The 27,683-nt window shown below is 37.7% G+C and overlaps 1 protein-coding gene across 1 annotated transcript; it reads left to right on the forward strand.

Annotated features, from left to right (window-relative positions):
* The first annotated feature begins 14,268 nt into the window (after positions 1 to 14,268).
* On the forward strand, positions 14,269 to 27,449 carry LOC145777921 (delta(24)-sterol reductase-like). The gene is made up of 11 exons (XM_082589284.1): positions 14,269 to 14,414; positions 20,001 to 20,167; positions 22,839 to 22,991; positions 23,453 to 23,579; positions 23,924 to 24,021; positions 24,431 to 24,590; positions 24,664 to 24,770; positions 25,252 to 25,392; positions 25,547 to 25,744; positions 26,538 to 26,716; positions 26,847 to 27,449. Exons 1-11 carry the CDS (start codon positions 14,327 to 14,329, stop codon positions 26,992 to 26,994), a joined length of 1,566 nt encoding a protein of 521 aa, XP_082445410.1. The 5' UTR covers positions 14,269 to 14,326; the 3' UTR covers positions 26,995 to 27,449.
* Positions 27,450 to 27,683: the final 234 nt, after the last annotated feature.

Consider the following 27,683-nt stretch of genomic DNA (forward strand, 5'->3'; position numbering starts at 1 on the left):
TCATCTTGCGGAAATTCAATTATACCCAGGGAAGTTATGTCTTAAAGATATCAAGCGTGCTTTGATAAAAGTTGCGTTGATAAAGCGATAATTTTAGACCCCAGTCAGCTAAACTCGCCACTTCCACACCGATCCAACGTTAGCTAACGTTGTATTAATGCAAAAATGACAGGCATCGCCAGCTGGGATGTAGTAGTGGTATGTCCCAGTAATATGATAAATTTGGGTTACCGTATGTTTTACACGTTAAACCATATTAAAGTGACAAAAAATATCCAATTTGGCATATTACGTTAAAAAAAAAAAAAAAAAAAAAAATAGATAAACAATCAGACAATAGCATGACGATCCAGTCCAAGATATTGAAATAAAACAACTGGCCACCGCTTCACCGAAAGATGGAGATTGGTCAAAAAGGATGGAAAAACTTCTGCAGGCTCTGTAGAACTTCTGTGGACAAAAAAAACACAAGAACCAGAAGGCCAGTAGGAGTACTTACAATCTTACTATTTTGCTAATAAATCTACACACATTGGCTTATCATTGCTGGGCAAAAAAAAAAAATATATATATGTATATATATATATCTTTTAAATCAAAAATATATTTATATATATCTATATATATATATATTTTTATATATCTTTTATATATTAGTATGTTTGGTGCATGATGTAATACTTAGATGGGATTATTTCAAGGAAGATTTAGCTTGTTTATTTTTGATTTAAAGCCTTTTACAGTTTTACATTCATTTCTTATAGTAGGGGGAAGCTTGTTCCAAACTATTGGCCCCATGTACCGTATTGATTGTTTGCAAGTGTTAATTCGGCAATATATCGGAATATAAGGAGAATTACTTCTTGTTGTTAGGCTACTTGATTGTTTACACATAAGTATATCATTGAATGTTGTGGGAAGCAGCTTTTTTGAATATTTAAACATAAAAGTTGCAATCTCTGTAGTTTTCATGTGGTTAATTGATTTTAAATTATTGAGTTCCATTACACCTTTTATGCTTTCTCTGCGGTCAATGTCAAATACAGTACGAAGAAAGTTATTGCATGTACGTTGTAGCTTTTGCAATATAGTTTTGTTTTCATGACACCACGTTGAGATGCAATATAATATCTGACTCTCAACTAGAGAATGGTAAATGGAGAGAAGTGCTTGTTTGTTTAGGAAAGGCTTAATTTTTTTTGTCACGCAGAGTGTTGATCTTATTTTTTGAAGCAAGATTTCCATATGAGATTTCCATGACAAATGCTCGTTTACAATTATTCCCAGAAACTTTATTGAGGCAACTTGTTCTATGTTGCTTTTTCGAATATTCAAGGGTGGGTGGTATGATAGTGTCTTGCTTCCTTGACTTGAAAATAATATATGTTTGGTTTTGGTGACATTTAGAGACAATCGATTTGTTGATAGCCATTGATCTATGCATACAAGTTCTTGATTTGCCGTATCATATACCGTAGAAACGGTTTTATTTTTATATATAATGGTGGTGTCATCTGCAAACATAATTGCAGTTCCGTGTTGAAGGCAGTTAGGAAAGTCATTTACATAAATCAGGAATAGAAGAGGGCCTAAGATAGACCCTTGTGGGACACCCAAAGATATGTTGTTAACATTAGAAGATAGTGTGCCATTGAAGACCACTCTTTGTTTTCTATTACTCAGGTAACTCATGAACCAATCATAGGCCACGCCTCTTATTCCGAAATGATATAATTTAGCTAGCAATATTTTATGGTCAATGGTGTCAAATGCTTTAGATAAATCAAGAAAGATTCCTAATGCAGGGTGGTTGTCATTGAGTATACTAGTGATACTATCTATTAGCATTGAAGCAGCATGGCTTGTGGAATGATTTTTTCTGAAACCAAATTGATTGTTATAGAAAAATTTATGTCTAATTAAAAACGAGTATAATCTGTTGTACATGAGTCTTTCTAATATCTTTGAAAAAACAGGTAGTAGGCTGACTGGTCTGTAGTTGTTTGAATCTTTGCAGCTACCCTTTTTAAAGATAGGTATCACCTTCCCCAACTTAAATGAATTTATGAATTTTCCACTCGTTAAAGATAAGTTAAATATATGAGTTAAAGCATGCAGTATGTTGTTTGGGGTTGACTTTACAACTATGGATGGTATTTCATCGATGCCACTGCTAGTTTTTGCTGGCATTGCATGAATAATATTGCTTATTTCATTTAAAGTAGTTTGATAAATATAAATTGTCTCAGAGCATGGAGAATCAAGATATGTTGAAAATGTTGTATTTGATTTGGGAATTTTTTTTGTAAGGGAATGGGCAACACAGGAAAAGTGATCATTGAAGTGATTTGCAATAGTTAATCTGTCAGTGACTGTACTATCATTTATTTTGATGCCATGGTTAGTCTTAGACTGGGATTTACCTAATAGATTGTTGATTGTTCGCCAAGTAGCTTTCATATTAAACTTTTGCTTTTCAAATTCGGATTTATAAAATTCCTTCTTTTTTTGCTGAACTGTATGGAAGTATAAGTTTCTTGCAGAGGTGTAGTTCTGTTTGGAGTGAATAGTTTTATTTGATATGTACTTTTTAAACAAACGCTCTTTTCTTCGTAATAGATGTAGTAGTTCTTTATCAAACCAAGAATTATTCTTTTTTAAAGGTGTTTTTTTCAAAGGAAAATGCTTATTAAATTGACTGGTATATTCTCCTATGAATGACTCATAAGCTTCATCAGCATCAGTTTGATTTAAGCAACAAGTGATGTCCATATTTTCCAGAGCATTTGAGAAATTTTGTATGTTTGAGAGATTAAATGATCTGGTATATTGATGACATGTAACTGAGGGTTTTCCAATGTTAGTACAATACATAACTGGGAAGTGGTCTGAGATTTCATTAATTAGAATTCCACAGCGAGTTTCATTACCTGTTTGCACATTGGACCATATTTGATCTAAGACTGTTGCACTGGTGTCAGTTATTCTGGTAGGTTTATTAATTAGTGGGTAAAAAGAATTTGAAAACATCAAGTCTGTAAAATTGCCTACATTGATGTTTTCATAATCCAATAGATTATAATTAAAATCTCCCATTATATAGCATTGTTTTGATGTACCTATGTTATTTATGCACTCACTAAGCAGATCAAGAAAATCCAAATTTGACTTAGCTTCCAATACAGGTGCTCGATAAATGCTACCACAGGTCACTTGTTTACCACCAACAAAAATATCAATAAAAATAGACTCAAATACTTTTTCTTTCATAATGGTTAGGTCATCACGCTTGGTATACATAATATCACTTTTTAAGTATATTCCTACTCCTCCACCGCGACTGTTTTTTCGAGCATTTGATATGAATGTATAGCCCGGTAGGTTTAAGTAAGGACCTTTTGAATTAGGCTGAATCCATGTTTCGACTACAGAAATTAAATCAGGACTGATGTTTATAGACATCAGCAGGGCCTCAAGTTTGGTGAAATTTTTTACATTAACAATAGATCGAGCATTGATGCATAATGAAGAGAACACTGGCCCCAGTGAGCAGTTCATTTTTAGTTTATTGACAGTTGTTGAGTCTACATATGTTTCAGATATGTTAGGCATAAAAAGGTCATCTATGTCATTGTTATTTGTGTAAGATGTGCTAGTAAACATATCATTCAATTGATCAGGCTTGAAGGTAAGATTTGTTGATACACTGTGGATAAAGATTCAGTCGATCAATTAATAATAAAATCTAGCTATCGTTGGATAATATATTATTTTAACAATTTTATTCACTACGGTATGTTTCTTTGTTGATTGACGTAATCGAAACAAATAAATTGACTTGACTTGCTTGAAGAAAGCTGCGAATGAAAATTCAGTCCCCTCGGCCTCACCACCTGATGAAAAATTTCTGTTCCGTGGATGACGATCATCTGTCAAATTTATGCCTATAGCCTAATTCGGATTCTGACGTGGCTATATACTACACCAATACTTAATTGCTGAAAAGCCTAATTATTTTGTTAGAGTCATCTAAAATAGTACGATACCAAACAGCCGGGGGGGAAATTTAATCTAGTTAGTAACCGGTTTGCCTACTTAGCTTTCCCATTGTTGAAGGCAGTGCCGCGTGAGAACCATCTTATGGGCTCCTCCCGAAATCCACAAATATGATAAGAAAGCATTAAGTTAGGACCGCAAACTCTTTCAATGTAGGGAAAAAAATTACGGTAGGCCTATATTCATCGATTTAGCAAAGAGTGAACAACTCTACGATTTTGTAGAAGAAGAAAAAAGTTTTTTTAGAAAATAAATTGATTCTGGTCCCTCTAAAAGTAAGGTTTTCCGAATTGATTAAGAATTAGCCTAACCCTATCCCATTAATCCTAACCCTAGCCTACTTTTTTGAAAAGCTTTTGTGCATCGCAAAAATTAATTTAAAGCAAAAAACGACTTCGATGGGCGTCGAACCGTGGTCCTCACGATTCACGAACATATGGCACAAGATGAAACCACTGAACTAAACACGCCAAAGAAAAAACGCTGCATTCACACGGTATGTAGGCTAAATACAAACTCCATTCGAAGTAACAGAAAGTTTGTGGGAAAAAAATTCGTGACAGGACCTGCAGCATTGATTCAATTTCAAAGCCTCTACAAGTATGCGAAACTTCCAGGATTAACCCTATCTGTAGCGACACGGGGTTTTATGAGGACGCCCCACTCTAGTAGTGAAATATTCTCGGAAGGAAATATGCTAGAAATGTGAAATTTCTTGACTTTTAGTTTTTATTCTTTGCGAATTTTTTAAACCTACACTGGTCATTTTTCTACCTTCTTGCCCTTCACAATAAGCATTTCGTCTCAGGTGGTTAGACATTATCGTGCAATGCTAGATATATATAATTCAATGTTAGGGCAATTACTTTGAAATGTAAAAACGCCCAAAAATGCCTTATATTTATGAGCAAAAGTAATTTCTTGTTTAGTTTAGCATTAGCCTACTCTCTGTTATAATTCAAAAATTTCAATTTCAGTATAAAAATTTTTGAAATTAACCGACTTTCTGACGTTTTTTCATCTCAAACACTTTATTTCAGTATATTTTTTGGGTAAAAATTTAATTTCTATACGCACAATCCTCATGGCTATTATCTTGTAAAATATTTTGGTTCTGTGATTTTCATAGCTCCCGTTATAGCAGCGATTAATTAGCACGGTTCTAAGACAGCCCGTGATATGATTTCCATGTACGAAAACAGCTCGTATTAAGATAAGATAAAAACAACTGAACTGAACTGGGTCAAGCTCTGCTAGAAGCTTTTCCAGTCCGAGGATAAAGATTCAATCAATCAATAAAAATCAAAAAAATTCCGGGAAAAACCAGAGTTTTAACGAAGCAAAATTTATAATTTATTGGTTAAAAATTTACAGTCTTTTTGGAGGAGTGTCCAGCTCGCAAGGCTTTGCAATTTTCTGTGACATCAGTGAATAGTTGGACCAGATCTCCCAATTACTTGGCAACTCTCCTATGCATCAACCACAGAGTTGCCATTTGGTATATTTGTGTAGGCCTACCAAATTTTACGAGTCTGGTATATTATTTTGGATGCAACCTAGTTCGTACCCTGAACAGTTTGTTCCCTGAAAAATCGAGAGAAAAAATTAAAAAAGGCCGAAGACGCTGATCGCAGTTTCCGCAAACATTTTAAAATTTTCCCTCTGAAAAGATCGTGAGAAAAAATAGCACTAAAGCCGAAGTCGCTGATCGCAGTTTCCGCAAACAAACAAAAACTCTCAAGATCATTACCGGAAATTTTAAAATGTTTGCAGAAACTCCAATCTCAACCCTAACCCTTTCAAATGTTTGCGGAAACTGCGATCAGCGACTTCTGCAAACTCTAGGATGTAGGATCATTACCGGAAATTTTAAAATGTTTGCGGAAACTGCGGAAAAACGGAAACTGGGATCTGCGACTTACAGTTTGTTTGTTTGCGGAAACTCCGAACAGCGACTTCGGCTTTTTTGAATTTTTTCTCTCGATCTTTTCAGGGTTCGAACTGAGGGTACAAACTGTTCAGGGTACGAACTAGGTTGCACCCATTTGACCGGCTCCGGTCTTTTAATCTGAAACATTATTTCACCAGTCATGACGTCTTTTTCTTTCACCTTCTCTTTCAAAGCAAGAGACGAGAGTTTTTCTCAATCTTTTCAGGGTACGAAGTGTTCAGGGGACAAAATAGGTTGCACCAGGTATTATGTAGGTCATCAAAATCCTAATTTTTTGTCCCGTACAACGGTTCCTTTCAATTTTTGAATGCTTCCGACATCCAAAGCAATCAGAATATTTGTCTAAAATGTATTGGTTTAATTATTAAAACATGGTTATTTGGAAACTTTCCTTGTGTCCAAATTGAGTTTAAGAGTTGTGGGTCCTGAAAATTGAATGAGGCTGTTCACCAGGCATTAAATTAAATAATATGAGATGTTCTACTGGTGCAAATTAAGCTAAACTATCACAAGATGTATACAGTGACAATCTGCTTTTATTCCGACGTTTCGTCAATCAGACACGACTGACTTCTTCAGGGGGCTAGACCAGGTAGTGTCTAGTTGCCATGCTAGACAGGTAGACACTACCTGGTCTAGCCCCCTGAAGAAGTCAGTCGTGTCTGATTGACGAAATGTCGGAATAAAAGCAGATTGTCACTGTATACATCTTGTGATAGTTTAGCTTAATTTGCACCAGTTGTGGGTCCATTAACAGAAATAGCTCTCTTTTACCCCTATGCTTAGAGTTCTAAATGACCATGTGGCCATTTTATGGTCATATGGTCTTCCAACTGGCACTGCCTGTTGTAGACAGGACTAAAGTATTTTATTCACTGCTAGACCATGGACACTTCCATCATTGTCACCCAACATTACAAGGAGCACATTTATATAATGAGCAAGATATCTATTTTTTGAAGAACCTTAGCTTAAAAGCAACCTCCCGAACATTATTTCTTGAAAACCACATAACTCATTCATTATTAAAGTAGTTCTTTGATGGGCTGTCTTTAAATGTAGCAAACCTCGCAAACCTAGCAAACCTAGCAAACGTAGCAAACGTAGCAAACCTAGCAAACCTCGCAAACGTCGCAAACCTAGCAAACGTAGCAAACCTCGCAAACCACCGGAATGGCCCGTTTCGGCGAGTCCAATTCGGCGAGTCCGATTCGACTAGTCCGATTCGGCGAGTTCCCTATTCGGCGAGAGCCTTTTTCGGCGAGTGCCCTATTCGGCGAGTTTTTGAAATTTTTAAAAGAAAATTATCGGGTACCGTAGCCTAATTACAATTGCCGTTTTTACATCGTTTTAACGTCGCTAAACGTTGAAATCGTGCTGAATGGAATAAAAAGAAAATGTTTGAACTATTAAATTAAAATTCGTCATGTCAGTTCAGTTGTTTTTATTTTTGACCATCATATCAAAAACAATACACGTCAACATAGCAAAGGTGTAGAAAAAGGTAGAAGCGACAAAACGCGAACGTTAAAACGTGCTTGTGACCGAAGTAAGTTACTGAGTTGAAAGAAATTTGGCACGGTTGCATCAGTGCATCACCTTCAGAAAAATTTAAGATATGAAGGAAAAATAAAACGAAGAAAATGTTACAAAAAAAATAATGTTTATGTCTATAAGTTAGTACTTTTGAATAGTTAAAATCATAGGCGCCTAACTATTTTTTTGGCCGTGGGGGCGAAAGCGTGTTTCATCAGCAGCAAGGTAATTTCGGCAAAATGTCACGCAGATAGATGACGTAATTATTACGTCACACTAGAATTGCTTTTATTGCCACACTCGGAGTTATCGCTACGTTCGACCTACCGTTAATTATTATAAACAAAGCTCGACCAAACACATGCTATGCGTCTGCGTTGGCTAGCGGTTGATGGACTGCGACTCTTTAAGCTAAGCACAACATAAAGTTTAGCAACGAACTAGATTTATTAGCATGAAACAAGAGACAAAAAGGTTTACTAAAAGGTATACTGTAAATGGAATGAAAATACTAACTTGATCATATGCTTGAAAATATACCTGTTGAAAGCAAAATCATTCATGTTTACATCAATTCAACAGCACGTCACCTTTAATAAATTTAAAAGTTGCTGACATCCGTAAACAGCCCTTGAAAAATAGTTACAGAGAGACGTTTGATTTAGTTTTTGACTTGACATTGCTCCCTTTTCACTACAATATCGCAACTTATCGCTGACCAGCTTTCAAGTTTCAATTCGCTGTAATACGCCCGTTTTCGTGTTGCAGATGAAACAAAAGATGCGCATATTCCCCCGCCTTTCATCGGGTTTCTATGGCAACGGTCGTGTGTGCGAAATGCGGTTTGTACCAGCCCTTGTTACGTTGGTTAGCGGTAACCTCAGGCCGAGACTTCAAGTTCATTTTCACAGCAACCGATTCACTGCGGCGACAATTCTCTGCAGAGGTTTCGACTTTCGAAAGCGACAGCGAGGCTGTTTGCAAGCGCATTAAGTTAAACTCACGCTGCGTCAACGTAGCAAATTATGTTGTTTTAGGGTGTCTGCATTTTTAAGATAATGTATTCAGACGTTGATTCAATGTACAAATGAAATGTTATGCTAAATGGGTTCTTGAAACAAATCGTAGGGCTTCTGTGAATGTTTCTCAGTTTCAAAGTATCCTAGTCAGCAAAAGCTCCCTTTTCTACACGATTTCAACGTTTAGCGACGTTAACACGATAGGCCACACATTTGTTTAGCCTTTTCATTCTGTTACTACAATGTAAAAATGAACTGTGTTCTTGGAACAAATTTTTGCTGGTCGTGATAACTAGGCTACGGTACCCGATAATTTCCTTTCAATCCAAGCTGTAGGCCACACATTTGTTGGTCCAAACTAATCATTTTAACTATTCAAAAGTACTAACTTATAGACATAAACATGATCTATTTTTTTTTTTTTGGAACATTTTTCTTTGTTTTATTTTCCCTTCATATCTTAAATTTTTCTGAAAGTGTTGCGACCGTGCCAAATTTCTTTCAACTCAATAACTTACTTCGGTCAAAAGCACGTTTTAACGTTCGCGTTTTGTCGCTTCTACCTTTTTCTACACCTTTGCTATGTTGACGTGTATTGTTTTTGATATCATGATCAGAAAGAAAAACAACTGAACTGACATGACGAATTTTAATTTAATAGTTCAAACATTTTCTTTTTATTCCTTTCTGCACGATTTCAACGTTTAGCGACGTTAAAACGATGTAAAAACGGCAATCGTAATTAAGCTACGGTACCCGATAATTTTCTTTTAAAAATTTCAAAAACTCGCCGAATAGGGCACTCGCCGAAAAGGGCTCTCGCCGAATAGGGAACTCGCCGAATCGGACTAGTCGAATCGGACTCGCCGAATCGGACTCGCCGAATAGTAGCAGACCCCAAACCACAAGGTTGCCAGATGGTATTTTTTATTGTATTCTTTTAAATTTCTTGGCTTTTTATTTATCGGGTGCATGTTTTTTAAAACCTTTTTGAACAAGTTACTTGTTTAGTGTTGATGTTGCAGAAGTTCTATTCTCATCTATAAAAAGATATCAAAATCTCTGCTTTGTTGGTTATGGTTAGTTTTGATATAAATACATTTAAAGAAATGCCTTTGCGATCAACATTTGTGAGATAGCCTTGTAACGCTTCTGAGTTGATATGGGATGACGCTGCTGAGTTTGAAGTAGAGCTTCTGAGTTGGGGAGTAACGCTGCTGAGTTTGAAGTAAAGCTTCTGGGTTGAGGGGTAGACGTTGCTGGTTGGATTGACTTGAAAGCAACACTAGACTTGAGAAATCATCTTGTATTGCGTCAGTTGTTGCAGCAGCGATCAGAGCGAATTCAGAAAGCGTCACGTCTTGCCATAAGAAACGTGTTGATCGAAAAAAGAAAGACTCATACCTAGTCTCTTAATTTATATGCGAAACAATATTCATCCGCGGGTTGCAAGGCGCAAAGCTAATTAAATAATAATTGAAACTTGAAAGGGCTAAACAGTAGAATTATGATAACTGCACTACAGATATGGCTGATGACGAATACGAGACAGCAGTCGGTACATACGTTGGCCCCAGTCAAAACGACGTTGAAGCGTAGATGAAACGTCGTGAATGACGAATAATTAGGTTATGATGTAGTGACTGAAATTGAATGCTGGGGCGCAACTGTAAATGAAAATGCAATGATAGTAAAATTTACAAGTGTGGTGGACAAATTAAGTAGGCTACACAAGCAGGTAAGCTTCCATGGCTGTCCATGCCCCGCCTCCGAAGAGATAGGACCTGACACCCATGGAAGCAAACCAGAATAGTAAAAAAAAATGTATGTAGCCTAACGGTGTGCGCGCGCGCGGTTGTGCGAGACATGATGTTCTAAAGTCATACTATTAGTTCGAGTATTTTGAAGAGGGAGGACGAGACAGCAGTTGATGTGGAAGTTCGATGATATAAGATGAGCACGACAGCAGTTGATAAGCAGTTCAGTTGGTAGTCCATTGATGGATGACAAGCACGACAGCAGCTGAGTAGTGAGTCCGTTGATATAGGACGAATATGACAGGAAAGAGGCCAGCTTGTATAGTTGCAAGCTGTGTGACATGCAGCCATTGCATGTCGAAAGTGGCGCAAAATAGCGGCACTGGTTTGGTTGACGTCGTGGTGTGCTTCTGACGCAGAGAAGGCTTGAAGGATGGACAATGCAGCAATTGCATGTCGAAGGTTGTGTCGCAAGTAGCGGCAGACATGGGGTTTACCATGTTGGTTGCGTCGGTGGCTGTGGATAGCCGTATTGAGGGTCATCTCCGTGGAGGCATCTCGTGTTGAGGTATATGATGAGGGACTGTTCAACTCAGTGCAAGTCGTGAAGAACATGGGGTGCTGTGGTGCCATGTTGAAGTGGTCTCATCAGTGAGCTTGTCGTGTCATCATCGTGGTGTTGTATTGAAGTTCCTTGAAGTCTCGCATCAACCTCTCGCAGCAACCGTGTTGATAGGCAGGTCTGAAACGAAATTGATACAAAGTAGCGACGGCTAGAAAGTTACACATAAGCAGTTCAGACACATTAAAAAAAAAAAGGCGATGCATGCGGGGATACAAGTTGTTGAATTACAAGGCATGAGGTGGTCATAGCGGCAAATGCCGGCTGATGATGGGTAGGAAAGTAGACATGAAACTATGAAAGTTGTAGTACAAAGGTACTGAGTAGTTTCAGCACTCATTAAAAAAGCGACAAACACGAGCAGAAAAATATGTGTAATGACGTAGCAGGACGTGGCATTTAAAAAAATAGCGACAAAGGCAGGCGAAAGCGGCTACATACCGAGATAAATCGGTAGGCTGACATGTGGGTTTGCAGCATGTGAAACAATACAGTAGGTGTATGGCAGTTGCTTATGTAAACACAGAAGTTTGCGCTGGCAGTTGACCAGCGCGCAATGAGACATCATGACGTAGTTAGTTGACATTGCTGCGGTTTGACTACGTCATGAAGGCGATAAACTTGATTGTACGGGCGCAGAGGTGGATCCGTCACCCTTACATTGATTCAACGTCAGCAAACGTTGAAACAATGTAAGTATGACGAATACGTTGTAAGGGGAGTTAAGCCACGAAAAACTGTAGGGAATCGATGCATAGTGCAGAGATTTTGATAAATATGGCTGGCAATTACCTGTAGGCTACATTAGTAGATAATTGAAATAGTTAATTGCAATTACTTAAAGCAAGATAAAAAGCACATGGTAACATTACCAGCAGCCGTTGAAATGGAGTGAGGTCTTGTTCCAAAGTCGTGGGTTGGGTGGATAAACGTGCGGATAAGCTTCGTTGAAGTCGAGTGAGGTCTTGATCCAAGGTCGTGAGTTCTGTTGATAACGAGGCACCATTGTAACGCTCCTCACTCGGGGCACCATTGTAACGCTTCTGAGTTGATATGGGATGACGCTGCTGAGTTTGAAGTAGAGCTTCTGAGTTGGGGAGTAACGCTGCTGAGTTTGAAGTAAAGCTTCTGGGTTGAGGGGTAGACGTTGCTGGTTGGATTGACTTGAAAGCAACACTAGACTTGAGAAATCATCTTGTATTGCGTCAGTTGTTGCAGCAGCGATCAGAGCGAATTCAGAAAGCGTCACGTCTTGCCATAAGAAACGTGTTGATCGAAAAAAGAAAGACTCATACCTAGTCTCTTAATTTATATGCGAAACAATATTCATCCGCGGGTTGCAAGGCGCAAAGCTAATTAAATAATAATTGAAACTTGAAAGGGCTAAACAGTAGAATTATGATAACTGCACTGCAGATATGGCTGATGACGAATACGAGACAGCAGTCGGTACAGCCTATTGCAAGTTAATATTAACGCAATATTTGGTAGTCAGACATTCGGGAATAAGTACTCCATCCCTTAGTTAGACCATGGTTGGGTGAGTTCACTAATTACTGGTTTTCTAAAAACTGGGCTGCAGACGATAAATAAAACTTAACTTTTGCAGACGACCGTAGTTCCAGCCCTGGGCTACGCAGTGTGACACAAAACGAATAAGTGCCTAATGACAAGTTTTTGTGTGTGTTTAGAAAGTAAAGGATATTTTGTGAACGAAACCGGTTTTTCCAAGGTTTGGTCATTTGAAGTGTGTTTAAAATACCTATATGCTTTGGCTCTTTTTTGGGCTACTTGCAAAAAAATGGTTTGTTTTTGGGATTGGTTTGAAACGTGTTTTGGTTGGGTAATTTTGTGGAATCTGGCAACTCTGCAAGGTTTGCTTCTTTAAATGTAGCAAACCTAGCAAACCTCACAAGGTTTGTACATTTGTACAATTACGGGAAAATATTTTTTGTGTTATGAGGTTTTCTCAGCGGGCGTCTTTAAATGTCGCGAACTCCGAATTCCTCGCAAAGCTTGAGAAGGTTTCTGCATTTGAAAGCCTACCGCAATAGGTTTTCATAGTCTCCCTAAAGAAGATAGATTTAGACTAGCAGCAAGTAATGATAAGGTTGTCTGTAGTCTAGGCCTATCTATTTGATGCAAACTATGAACAGTTGAAAACCTCATCGGCCATCAATTGTAGAAACCTTTCTCAAGATTTACGGGTTTGCTAGGTTTGCCATATTTAAAGAAGCAAACTTTGTAAAGTTGCCAGATTCCACAAAATTACCCAGCTAAAAACACATTTCAAACCAATTTTTTTTGCAAGTACCGTAGCCCAAAAAGGAGCCAAAGCATATAGGCATTTTAAACACACTTCAAATGACCAAAACTTTTGGAAAAACCGGTTTTGTTTACAAAATATTCCTTATATTCTAAACACACACAAAAACTTGTCATTAGGAACTTCTTCCTTTTGTGTCACACGGCGTAGCCCAGGAACTACGGTCACCTGCAAAAGTTAAGTTTTATTTATCGTCTGCAGCCCGGTTTTTAGAGAACCACTGATTAGTGAACTCACCCAACCATGGTCTAAGGGATTAAGTACTGATTCTCGAATGTCTGACTACCAAATATTGCGTTAATATTACCTTTCAAGTTTCAACATCTCACAAATGTTGATCGCAAAGGCATTGCTTTAAACGTATTTATATAAAACTAACCATAACCAACAAAGCAGAGATTTTGATATCTTTTTACTGATAAAAATAAGACATCAACACTAAACAAATAACATAATCAAAAGGGTTTTAAAAAAAATGCACTCGATAAATAAAACGCCAAGAAATTAAAAAAAAAAAATTAAAAAAATACCATCTGGCAACCTTGTGATTTGCGAGGTTTGCTAGATTTGCGACCTTTGCTAGGTTTGCGAGGTTTGCTACGTTTGCTAGGTTTGCGAAGTTTGCTAGGTTTGCTACATTTAAAGACAGCCCTTTGATGCATCAGTGGGCTTAATCTAAATTTGATTTGAAAACCAGCTGGAAAACAAACTTTATTCCATATTCTGTTAAATACTCAAAGCAGACAATGAAATAATGAAAACAACATATAAACAAAAACCACAAAATATCTGTTTTTTGTTTAAATGAATTAAGTTATTTTCCTGACAAAGGTAGAAAGTTTTGCCAAAAACATTCGAATTTATGTAGTTATCCTTCATTTTATGTATTGTTTTTGAAGTATGCATTATGCAATTCAATCCTATTAAGTTGCTAGGCCTATCAATTATCTGTCTATTTATATTTTTAAAATCAAATTGCAATAATGGTGTTGTCCAGACAAATAACTACCGGTAGGCTATTAAATTGAGTGGAAGAGTTCCAGTACCGTAGGCAAAAATATGATTGACAGTCTATTTTCTGTTTCATCAAGCTACGTTGTTGCTACCATTGGATGTGGACTTGTGTTTCTTTTTCTTTATAAGAAAGGTATGTGTATGAGGTATTTATTGATCTTGATGGGTTGCGGGAATCTTTATTCTCTGACTGAGAAAGCCTTTTTGGAAGCATAATTCTTGCAGTTTTGCATCATTGTAAGAAATTTTTGGGCAGTGGCTATTTGACCGGCGCCGGTCTTTGAATCTGAAACACTATTTGACCGGTCATGACGTCACTATATAGGCACTTCTTTCTTTTTCTCTTTCAAAGCAAAAGACGAGAAGAGTGCCTATATAAGTTCTAAATTCAACTGTTATGTTCAACTGATTGGGTGGCGCGTGGGATACGTCTCTGGTTGGTGTTCCAGAGGGAATGAGTTCGATACTACATGAAAGCGTTTTTTTTTTTTTAAGTTTTAGAGACATCCTCTTATGACAAACGGAAAACTATTCAGAGAAATTCTCAAATTCAAGAAAATTAAAAAACTCTGACTTTATTACTCATAGTTTGTCGTTTGGTCACGCATTACATTTTTGCGTCGTTTGGCAAACACGGTCACATCCTCTTATGACAAACGGAAAATTATCCAGAGAAATTCTCAAATTCAAGAAAATTAAAAACTCTGACTTTATTACTCATAGTTCGTCGTTCGGTCACGCATTACATTTTTGCGTCGTTCGGCAAACACAGTCACATCCTCTTATGACGAACGGAAAATTATCCAGAGAAATTCTCAAATTCAAGAAAATTAAAAAACTCTGACTTTATTACCGTACTCAAGTTGAAAAGACATAAAAAATTGGGCTGTAGGCTTCTGAAATTAAAAATTGACCACAAAATTGCAGCAGCCTAACAATTGAGTCACTTCGGGTCAAAATTTAGTTAAAACTTTAAAAAAAAAACGCTTCCGCGTAGTATCGAACTTATTCCCTCTGGAACACCAACCGGAGACGTATCCCACGCGCCACCCAATCAGTTGAACATAACAGTTGAATTTAGAACTTATATAGGCATTCTTCTCGTCTTTTGCTTTGAAAGAGAAAAAGGAAGAAGTGCCCTATATAGTGACGTCATGACCGGTCAAATAGTGTTTCAGATTCAAAGACCGGCGCCGGTCAAATAGCCACTGCCAAATTTTTGACCTATCAATGTTTTATAATTTTTTTTTTTTGAAATTAGAGTAAAGTTTAACACCTTTGTTTTGGCACAACAAATTGTGAGTTTCTGGGTTTATGCTTTTCATCACATTCTCTCTGTCACCTGATTAAGATCTTTCCTTTGAGGCTATGGTAAGTGGTAACCTCATGTCATTCGAGCATGACATCATGTGCTCAAGTGTAATTTGAAAAATGGAAGGCATACGCGCCGACTTCCGGGGGGGCAGGGGGGCGGCGCCCCTCGTAAATTTATGGTTGAGGGGCAACAAAAATGGCTAAATACCAGTGGTGTTTCAAAGATAAAATACTTTGCCAAATAGATTTAAATAATTAAAACAGACTTTAACAATGCCGAAAGCGAAAAACAGCTTACGTTGTTCTGGCCCGCAAAACAGCTGATCGTACGGCTTTTTCTGGAACGTGGATTTCTGCAGAGATGCGCACGGCACGCACGCTCGCACACTGCTTTTCTTCCCGCGCGTGAGGAGCAACTTCAAAGCCAAAACGCATGGGGGTAAACAAGCGAATGCGAGGTTGAATGTTTATTCTCATTTTACGAGTTATCCAAAGGTCCGTTAGATTTTCTTTGACCAAACATGAAAACGCACAAAATCACAATGAACTAAATGAGCTAACAATATCACAATTTTTGCGACTAGGCGTACTGCATGCGTAAAACTAATCGTTTCAAGCAGCGGTTCTAATAAATTCGGTTTGCGACCTAGGTGTCAATATAAACAAGACAGTAAGCTTAATCAAAGACTATTTTAATTGAGTAAAATAGCGTTTATGGTTATGACGTCATCACCTTTCTCGCCCCCCAAGGTTTTTTGAAAAGTTGGCGCCTATGATGGAAGGTCACACAAACACATGCACCATAAACATATGAACTCGACACTACTAAAAAGAAAAAAGTGTCAAAACCAAAATTGTTAAAAAATACTTGATAAAATTATTTTTTTAGAAGTCAGCTGTTAACTACTAACAATTAGTACAGCTACTGAATCTACTTTTTAGCAATAAAAATATAGTGCATACAATCAGTCATTTCCTCGAATTAGGCTAGTAACTAACTAGGCGTACATTAAAACAAAATTTGAATTTATGTAAAAAACAAGGTTCATACTTCATACTAATACTTGCTAATCTTGGTATGAACCTTGTAAAGTTCCTACCAGGATGAAACAAACTATTTTTAGAAGAGAAGCCCTTACATTTTGTTCTTATTCGGGTCTGCTACTATTTGGCAAGTCCAATTCGGCTAGTCCGATTCGGCGAGTGCCCTATTTGGCGAGTTCCCTATATATTCGGCGATTTTTCAAAAATTTTTTTAAAAATTAATGGGTACCGTAGCCTAATTATTATTGCCGCTTTTACATTGTTTTGACGTCGCTAAACGTTCAAATAACTCCCTAACCCCCTAATCCTTAACCCCCTAACCCTTAACCTCCTAAGTCTTAACCCCCTAACCCTTAACCCCCTAACATTTAACCCCCTAACCTTTGACCCCTAATCCTTAACCCCCTAACCCTTAACTCCCTAACCCTTCACCTCCTATCCCTTAACCCCCTAATTCTTATCCCCCTTACCCTTAATCCCCTAACCCTTAACCTCCTAACTAGGTATGTGCAGATTACAGAATTTTTGCCGATGCCGATTCTTAAATATATACCGATTCCGATTCTTTGGTTAAATGATTAAAGCTGCTTTTATTTCGCGCTCTACAAGTGGTTGCGATTTTGTTACAAGTTGCTGCCTTTGAAATGTCTAAAAGCGTTCACTTTGTCGCCTGCTCTAGACAGCGTGATTTTTTACGGTAGTTCTTCGCTTCTTGCACGCTACAAAGTGGTGATAGACACGCGTTTTATTCGTTGCGGAAATCAGTGAAATAAGAAAAATCGCCATTGCTCACAGAGTGCAAAATAAACATAGCTTTTAAAATGCAGTATGCAAAATATTATCTTGTGCGGTTTGCAGTATTTTTCTAGCAGAATTCAAGAAGGTGCCAGAAACAAGAAGATAAAAAGACTAGAGTGTAAAAGAAAATGAACGCAGCGGTAATGAATATACAAAAACCTTTAAAAAAGTAACACACCAGCCTTGCATTCAAAGTGCATCAATAGGCGAAAAAAGAAAAACATTTTGTGAAGAAATTAGTATTGTTTTCGAACGCAGAGTTGCAGCCAATCTTGTTGCTTAGCAAACGCGTGAAGATTACAGGGTAGCTGGTTTGCTTACGTTTGCGCAATCACACGATTGTTTGTTGAACGCATTAAGCGTAATAGGCCTATACTTGGAAGTTACTTCTCTCTGCTTAGTAAATTAACATTAAGCAACTTTCAGTAACTACGAATTTTACAACGAGTAAACAATAATTACAAAGAACATTTCCGCTTTTTAATATTCAAAATTAAAGGCACGTAAATTAAAATGCAATAACATCAACTTTTCTCCAGTTGCTGGAGTAAGTCTGTTCCGTTGAGGCGTGAAAATATTGCCACCTGTGCTGAAAATTCGTTCGCTTTCGATCGATGATGGTGGTGACGAAAGCAATTTATTTGCAATTTTGCTCAGCTCAGGAAACATAGTATTGTTTGCTTTCCACCAAATCATTTCTCTTCTTGCTGCGCTAAAAATGTCTGCATTAAGGTACAGTAGAACTCGGTTAATCCGGATTCGATTTGACGGGCGATTCCATCCGGATTAGGCGAAGATCTGGATTAACCGATGACAGTTCTATCAAGCCTGACGTTATCTAGATAGAAGGGTATCAGTAAAAATCACCGAAATTGAACGCATTAGTGTGGTCATCTGCCAATTCCGAGACGCACGATCACCACATTAGCGACCCAGTAATAGAGTTCTTTTGAAATGCAGTATGCATGCAAAATGAATGTATTTGTAGACTCTGCGTCTAATGCAAGAACATACTGGCAAAAGTTACATCTTCAGACATGCGTGTCGGAATAATCTGTAGTCACTCCAAACTTTTGAAAACAGTTACCGAAGACGAGTTTCTACGGAAAACTTACAAAAAATCACGGTCAAACAAAGTAATCACGGGCAAATCCGGATAAAGCGATAAAGAAAGCGCAACTTTTGTCCGGAATAGACGAAGATCCGGATTAAATAATCCGGATAATCCAAAGCTGTTTCTCAACAAAAAGATTACAAATCATTTGTACTTCCAGTTTTATCCGGATTAGGCGAAGATCCGGATTAACCGAGTTCTACTGTATATTGTACAGATCAAAGAAAACTCCCTAATTTTGCCGAATGCCGACTAGAGCTGGGACAGCATTTGGCTGTAACATAGTCCGTTTCATGGGTTGTTGAACAAACAATCGAGTGATTATTGCGCAAACGAGGTAATCTTTTTTCACGTGTTTACTAAGTGACAAGACTAATTCACTGCAATTCAGCGTCTGAAAAGATATAACTTGCAACTTCATACGTTGTTTTCCATTGACGCCCTTTGTTTTTTTCTAAAAGCGTTTTGAATCTTTCAGACAGTTGTTCTCATTTTCTTTGCAGTTTATACTCCGTCGCTTTTTCTCTTAACTTGCTTTTAGCGCCTCGCATACTGCAAGCTAATAACTATTACGTAATAATCCATTTTTCCTTTAACTTCTAACCGTTGTGTAATCATTCAACTTTTATATTTTATCTGGTCTGACTTTCTCTTTGAACGTTTTTCGTCATTTCAAAGAAAGAAAGTATTTTGATCTCGTGCCTACTAAACAAGAGTTTACAAAATGGCGGACAATCGTCATAATTTAGAGTTTTAGACTACCGCTCTCCGAATGCTAGTTGACGCTGATGCGGTTGTTCAAAGAAGCCGTTCTTTGATCGGTATTTCCACGTGCTCGCGCTACTTTTGATTAGGAAACTTTGATAAAGAATCGGCAATGTTTTCCGATGCCGATTCTCCAAAAATTGCCGATACCTGCCGATGCCGATTAATCGGCACATCCTTACTCCTATCCCTTAACCCCCTAACCCTTAACCCCCTAACCCTTAACCCCCTAACCCTTAACCTCCTAACCCTTAACCTCCTAACCCTTAACCTTCTAACCCTTAACTCCCTAACCCTTAACTCCCTAACCCTTAACTCCCTAACTCTTAACCCCCTAACTCCAATCCTAACCTCTAACCCCAACTTCTAACCCTAAAACGGCAATGATAATTAGGCTACTGTACCCAATAATTTTAAAAAAATTCAAAAATCGCCAAAAAGGGCTCTCGCCGAATCGGACTAGCCGAATTGAACTTGCCGAATCGGACTCGTCGAAACGGGCCATTTCGTCTTATTCACACTGTGCTCTCTCTTTGTCTTTTATTTTCATAATATTTATTGTATGCTCATTGCACAGATGTAACTTACCATTATGACAATGATTATATGATATGGGTCAGTGGGTGACCTGACATAGTATATATGTAGAACTTGTTTCACATTGATTTTTTTTATAATGTGCAGGTCTTGAATATGTTCTCGTCAACTATCGCTGGGTTGTGGTATGTCTTTTTCTTCTACCTGTGTCATTTGTTTTTGACATCTACATGCTATTAAGGGCTTGGATAATATTTCAATTTAACAGTGCACCAAAACACCATGATGCTAGAGTGAAAAACGTTCAACAGCAGGTACTTTATAGTAGGGGTAGGCTATACATATGGGGTATCTCAAAGTCAATTGGTGACACCTTCAAGTTATTCAGTATGCTCAGCTGATTGTTTTAAGACCTCAACTGGGTTATTTGAGTTATTTTCCAGGCAGTGCCGACAAAAACAGTGTTTCGGATTGCACACTATGAAAAATCCCAGATTTCAGGCCAAAAAGCCAAATGCAGTCCTGAGAAAAGTACACACCCATACGCAAATTTTGCAATTTCACTGCAGATATTAAATCGGTACTTGCAACCACATGTAGCAAAGCGGGCATCACATTTAAGCAATCATGGCAAGCTTTCAAAACCATCTCAATGACTTTTTACAACCACACATATTACCTCAAGGTCGATGATGTTCCAGGATATGTGCCTCCAACAGATGGAACTATATCAAAAACATCTTGTCTATCAACGGACTATGAATCCTACAAGCATGTGTTGCCTTCTCTACGAGTCATTGATGGTATAAAACATTTACAAGCGATTCAAAGCAAGAAAAATTGTGCCCTTGCAATGTTGGATGCGCATGATGAAGAAACAATAACAATACATTATGATAGTACCACAGGAAGAAGAATTACAGGAGAACGGACATCCATAATAATGAAGTTCAGTGGTGGTAAACCATTTCGATTAAGACCTCTATCTTTTGCAGTGGAAACCAGAGAAAATATCACAAGATTAATTGTGGAGCAGTTACATCGATTGTGTTTGGCAAGCAATAGAAATGTTTCACCAATTGATTTATGGAAAAAAGTTACGGTATATACTTCAATAAAGACAGATTATGTCAGCAAAACTCTTGGCATCGAGGAATCCATTGCAGCTACGCTAGGGTCAAACCATATATATACCTTTGCATTCGCTTTGCGTCAGTCATACTTGCAAAGTTTTTGATCGTGGTAATTTAAATGTAATGTTGGAATACGAGCAAAAACTCCACATGCGGAAGATTGGATGATGATGACTGGATGGACTGGATGAGTGACTGGGCCAAATTTGCTCAAAGTAAATCCGATTATCACGGAAGAACAAGGCGAAACTGAACCTGACCTTGATTCTAACTAAACAGTGTGACTCCGTGAGTGACCTTCTAGAAATTCCATTAGAAGAAGACATATTGATTGCATTGCATTTTACATATGACAACGATAATTAATCAAGAACTGAGAGATGCTTATCTACAACGATCCAGAAACGAAGATGTTGGCGAGAGTCTATATTTGTTTATTTAAGTAAAAAATATCACTTTTGCATAAGTCTAGTTGGAATCTGACGGAGTAACTACGTGAGTGCCGGCGAAAGTGCGGCTCTAATACTCTCTTCGAGTTTGCAAGACTGTAAACCAGTGTTTCTCAACCCTTTTTGGCCCAACGCCCCCTTTATAAACTGGCAAAATTTTACTACCCCCAACAAAAACGGTTAATTACGAAAGCGAATATAAAACAATATACTATTAATACTACAAAAAGTGCTCAATGCAAAGCAGAACGATATAATTACATCAAATATAGGCTAGTTACCAGTCTCTAAAACCCTTACAGCCTGTTTTACCCTAAAAGGGGATCATCAGAAGGTCCTTATTCAAATATAATTATATTTCTGTTTTCACCCTTTTAGGGTGAAACAGGCTGTAAGGGTTTTTGAGACTAGTAAGTAGTAACTATATTTGATAAAAAGCAAATATATATTTACGAGCCCTATAGGCCTACTGGTAGTCAGTATGAATCCTGGGCTCGGTGACAAAGTGCCAATTTCTTCACATCCGGTGTAAAGCCAGTGAGAAACATTCGAAGATCACCTCTTATGGATATGTCAAGTGGGTTTCCCTGTTTGGTATGTAGCAGAACAACACAGCTGAATCCCTTTTCCACCAGGTATGAGGTAGGAAATGCTACCACGAAGATACGAGCTCTTTGACGAAATCGTTTACCCTTAAGCCGAGGTAATCATACCCCCCATTGCAAAATCAAAACGCCCCCCCCCCCTCCAGGGGCTGATTCCGCCCCTCTGAGAACCACTGCTGTAAACAATGACCATCTTGAATGTCACCACTGTAAACAGTAAAGCCAATTGCTGGCTTATGGCGACATTAGATACTGTATTAAATGCATTATTAAACGTTAAAAGTGTCATTTTCGATTTTATGCATTCCGGACACTGTTTTTGCCGGCACTGCCTCAGTTTTTCTCCAAATTTATTGAATTATGGCTTAAAATGCTCAGGAGACAAGATACTTCAAAATAGGGGTGTCACCAAAATGATCCAGAATGATAACTTTTTTAACCATATGTACAGCCTACCCCTATTTATAGTTAGGTATTACAAATGTATTATACACATTAGGATTAAGAATTTAAGATTGTATTTTATTTTTCAGTTTTATTAAAGCGATTGATTGAATAGAGAGGTTTGTTGAATCACAAACTGATAAATGCAAGCAACAATACGCTATACATTTAGATGGTGGGGTTTCTTACTTGCTCAATATTCAATTCATCATCGGACACTCATGCTTTTATCTGTTTTGTTGTAGATTGTATTTTGTTAACATTTCCTATTTTAGTGCATTGTTAATTAGCTTTTTAGGTGTGTAGCCGAAGACGTTTGCAAGCATTTGTTGTTTGCATCACAATAAATTTCAGGTTAAAAATTGGCAAGAGAGTGAGGGACAGACAATGTGCACAGGCCGTCCTGGTTGGGCTACAGTTTCCTTGCGACAGGGAAAGTACAAGAAAGAGATGAAGAAGATCTACATCAATCTTATGGATGTTTTGGAAGTGGATTTGGAAAAGAAAGTAAGTTGCTATCATGGAGAGCAATTGCAATGAAATTGCAACTAATTGTGCTTTACTCATAGAATTTGATTTATCATATAAAATGCTAACGTCCTGTGTTATTATGTTTGTATAGAAATATCATTCAAAAACAAAGTGCAGCTGCAAGCTGGTACTTTTGGGTATCCCAATGACAATTTTTTTGGCATTGTGAAACCTTTCAAATGCAAATTGTGTTGCATCTGCTACTCACCATTGATGTTTAGTAGGAATGGTGTTAAAGCGTTTCACATTTCAATCGGAATAAGCTGTAGAGTGTAGACCGCTCACATGATTCCCTAAATGCTGCGTTCTCGTTTGCTTAATGTTCAGCACTTATCATAACCCTAGATACTAAAAAAACTAAAGAGCACATGAAAGCTCCCATGTTATAAGACATTGAAAAAATGTACTGAATTGAAATTATCTGTCAATGACTTCAGGTTGTCAGATTGGAACCTCTGGTAACGATGGGACAAGTGACATCTTTACTATTGCCCCTTGGTTGGACGTTACCCATTGTTCCAGAACTTGATGATTTGACTGTTGGCGGATTGGTTATGGGGACAGGTAATTTGCATGCATAGGTTTTTTAGTTGTATCATCATTGAAAACACAGCTTGCCAAACGACTAGTTTCACAGCTGAGTTTGTTACTCTCACAAACAAAAGGCATATGTTAGTTACACTAATTCCAAAACAGCATTTGACTTCCGTTAATCTCCGGAATAGTATATTTACTTTATTATCAAGTTAGACCCAATTGGGTATCGTAATCATATGGTGGTTTTATCGATGCCACTGTTAATAATAATCCACTTTCTATTAGTTCGAATCGTTTTTACTTGTGATATGTTATTTTGTACATAACTCAGAAACTCCAAACCACTGTGTAAGGCTGATGAATTTGTTTAGGTGTGGAGACTTCATCTCATAAGTACGGTCTAATGCAACATGTATGCGTCTCTTATGAACTTGTGCTTGCTGATGGATCGTTTGTTAAGTGCTCCAAGGTAGGCGAGGAACTGAACCCTCAAGTTTACTGGTACGCATTAACCGAACTAATGAATTGAAACACCAAAAAGAAGACGATTTGAAATGCAGTGCAGTAAGAATATCTTTACATCTTGATCAATTAACTTGGTGAAAGTAGGGTTGCAACTTGTGAAACAATTTGCAATTTTTGGTTTGTTTCTTGTTGTCATGTGGTGAAGTCTGGCGTCACTGGTTCAAATATTGGTCAGTGCAGTTGAAAAAATCTTAAGATTTGTGGTGACATAGTTAACAGTATTGCTGCCAAATGCAATCGCCTTAAAATAACTATTCTGGTGACCGACTCTGATTAATGGTTCAGAACTTCACGCAAGCTTTACTTGAACATGACCTTTCTCTAACGCACGGGTTGTATTTCTGTTGTTTCAGGAAGAAAACCAAGATCTTTTTTATTCTGTACCCTGGTCTTATGGAACCCTTGGGTTTCTAGTCGCCGTAGAAATGAAAATCGTTCCTGCCAAGCCTTATGTAAAGCTCACGTATCACCCGAAACGTAGCATGGATGAAGCTGTTCAATTATTTACCGAAGGTTCAGAGCAGTGGTTAACGGTTGTAACTTCCTGCATGTCAGGTGACCTAGTAAAACCCTTATGTTTTTACAGAATCAAACAATACGGCGAAAAATGATTTCGTTGAATGTTTGGCTTTCTCTGAAGAAACAGCTGTGGTGATGACTGGAAATTTCGCCGATATTTATGAGTCGGGAAAGGTAAGCAACGAATATTTTTACTTATCGATAACCGCATTGCTAATTGCTTGTCTAACGTTCCTGGCTCAGTGTAGTATGACCCTGATGAAAAACTACATACGGTACAGTATTTGATTGATTGAATCTTTATCCTCGGGCTGGGAAAGCTTCTTTAAGAGCTTAATTTAGCAATTTTGCATACTTGTAGAGGCTTTGAACCACAAACTCAAGCGCACACCCCTAGAGTCGAACCAGCGCCGTTTAATATTGAAGCTTCTTCGTTTACGATGTCACGCGCTAATCAACTGTGCTATCGGGACAGAGTATTATCTAGCATATTGAATTGTAGCCCAAAAGCAATAATCCTAAAAAAGGTAATATCGCTGTACAATCCGAGTCTGGTAAGATGTCGTAATAACGTGAAAGAGATAAAACAAATTTTAATACACTTTCATTGAGTGGTTGTATTTGAACGTCATCACACAATGTTTGCATTTGCCAGCTAAACAAGATTGGTCGTTGGTACAAGCCATGGTTTTTCAAGCACGTTGCGAAACATCTAGATGAGGGTCCAGCGGTTGAGTACATTCCATTACGAGATTACTATCACCGACATACTCGCAGCATTTTTTGGGAATTGCAAGTAAATATAAATGTTTTGTTCGTTCATTACGCTTTTAATACAGTTGGTAAACAGTCAGTTCGATAGGCTAACTTGTTGGAATACTGTGATTTCTTTAGATTTGACACGTGGGCCACTTTTCAATACTTGCATTGACTATTTACGTTTGTTGCAGGATATTATACCTTTCGGAAATCATCCTGTTTTTCGCCTTTTAGCCGGTTGGTTAGTGCCGCCAAAAATATCACTTCTGAAGCTCACTCAAGGAGAAACCGTAAAGAAACTATACGAGCAACACCACGTTGTGCAGGATATGATGCTGCCTCTTAGTAGCCTCAAGACTTGTTTGAAAACATTTCACGAAGAAATTAAGGTTAATTTCTGAAATTGATATAGTGTAACCCAGTTAGCAAAAGTTGTCATTTGTACATCGCTTCAACGTGCAGTGTTGTATGTGTAGTGTGTACGGATAATCTACTCTCTACTTCAGGATTGCTTCTTCGTTGTATATTGTTACAGTACCATTTATAAATCGTACGTTTGCACTTCAGTGCAATTTTTAATTTCATTAAGCTTATGACAGCCGTTGGTAACTCGTCACTGGCAGTCGCGTACCGTACGGTAGTTATTTGTTTTGTGTTATGGAAGCAATTTTGGTAAAGAGGTGATTTTTTATTTGTGTTTTTTCATAGGAATGTGATTTTGCCTCTCCTCTGCCTTGCCGTTTCATTCTTATGCGTTTCGATTTTTGTGCATGTAAATTAGTTTTGTAATTTCAATTTATGAAGAACTTAAGAATCAATCAGTTGGTTACTTGAAAAGGGTTAAACAATGAGTATAGTCGAAAACCTTTGTAATTTTTAGCTTATTTTTTGTGTTATTATATTAAATGCCGTCTGGTTGTTAGGCTTTATTTCTTAAGAAAGCAACCGTGATTACAATGAGTCCCATGACCACATCCTTTATTTACATGTACTGTAGGCCAGTTAGGCCTATGTTTAATACTTTGGCAAGTTTCACTTAACTGTCAGGTAGCAGTATAATACAGTAATTTTAAGCTTCCTAGACAGCAAATCAATGTAAAAAAAATCGGTTGAATTGTGCCTTCTGGTCAATTCCTTTCGCAACTTTTGTAAAAGCTACAAAAACAATATTTCTAATTTCAGTTATATCCTTTGTGGATATGTCCCTTTTATCTGCCAAACGATCCGGGCATGGTCCATCCCAATAGCGGCAAAGCGGAAATGTACGTAGATGTAGGCGCTTACGGAGAACCACAGACAAGCAACTTCAACAATGTGAAAACTATTCGTCGGTTGGAACAAGCAACGAAGGATATGAATGGGTTCGTTATCGGTTCTGCGTCCTTAAACCAAAAGTAGACCGGATGTAAATGTGTTGTTGACTGATTGCTATCGTGTTGAAGCTTCAGCAATAGTCAAGAGATGCAAGCTTTACCGATGTCTTGTTTTTAGATTTCAGATGCTATATGCCGACAGCTACATGACCAAAGAGGAATTTCACGACATGTTCGACCACTCTCTTTACGATAAAGTGCGAACAAGCTTGCCCTTGTGCTCTAAACGGATGCCCGAGATATACCAGAAGATTCACAAAGAATAGAATTTTCACTTCGACTTGGTTCAATAACATTATATTATTTATTAGGAACTGGTTGAAATGTTGAGTTTGCTTGTAATTTTTTAATTAGCCTTCTGTGTGTGTGCATTGCGATGTAAGCCTATTTAGTATTTACTGTAATAAATAAAGCAAACTGTTCAGTCGAAAACAGCACGTGGAAAGTACTTCAAATTCAAACATCTAGCAATCTGTACAGTAAGTTACAAGTGAAGATCATCGAGTTCGGGCCGAAAGGCTTATCCTTGGTCTTTCGGACAATTGTTGTTGTTGCTTTCGTTTGAGGCCTTAGCGAAAATTACTTTGATAGTGCCTCAAAGATTCCATTTTTCGTGATTTGTTCCGTGCGACTAAATACAATAATACATACTATTTGTTCGCCTTCACGTTTTGTAACGGATCATGACGGTTCTGACATCCCCTCAATGCTACTGAAACAGTACCAAATCCGCCTGCTTGCCCCGAATCCACATGTTGAAATAGGATGTCTCAACCAGCGAGTTTTCTTTTTAGGTATACATTAGGGTGTTTCATTTTTTCCACACTTTCGAAATTAAAAACGTTCGGGTTTGCGTATGATGGGATTTTGGACACTGATTTGAAAAATGTAATTTTTTTTCCATTATGACGTCATTTAGATGTGGCACCGCGTGGTCGAAATTCGTGTGAGGACA

This window comes from Aplidium turbinatum, chromosome 10, assembly GCF_918807975.1.
Source record: "Aplidium turbinatum chromosome 10, kaAplTurb1.1, whole genome shotgun sequence".
In the NCBI taxonomy this organism is placed as follows: Eukaryota; Metazoa; Chordata; class Ascidiacea; order Aplousobranchia; family Polyclinidae; genus Aplidium; species Aplidium turbinatum.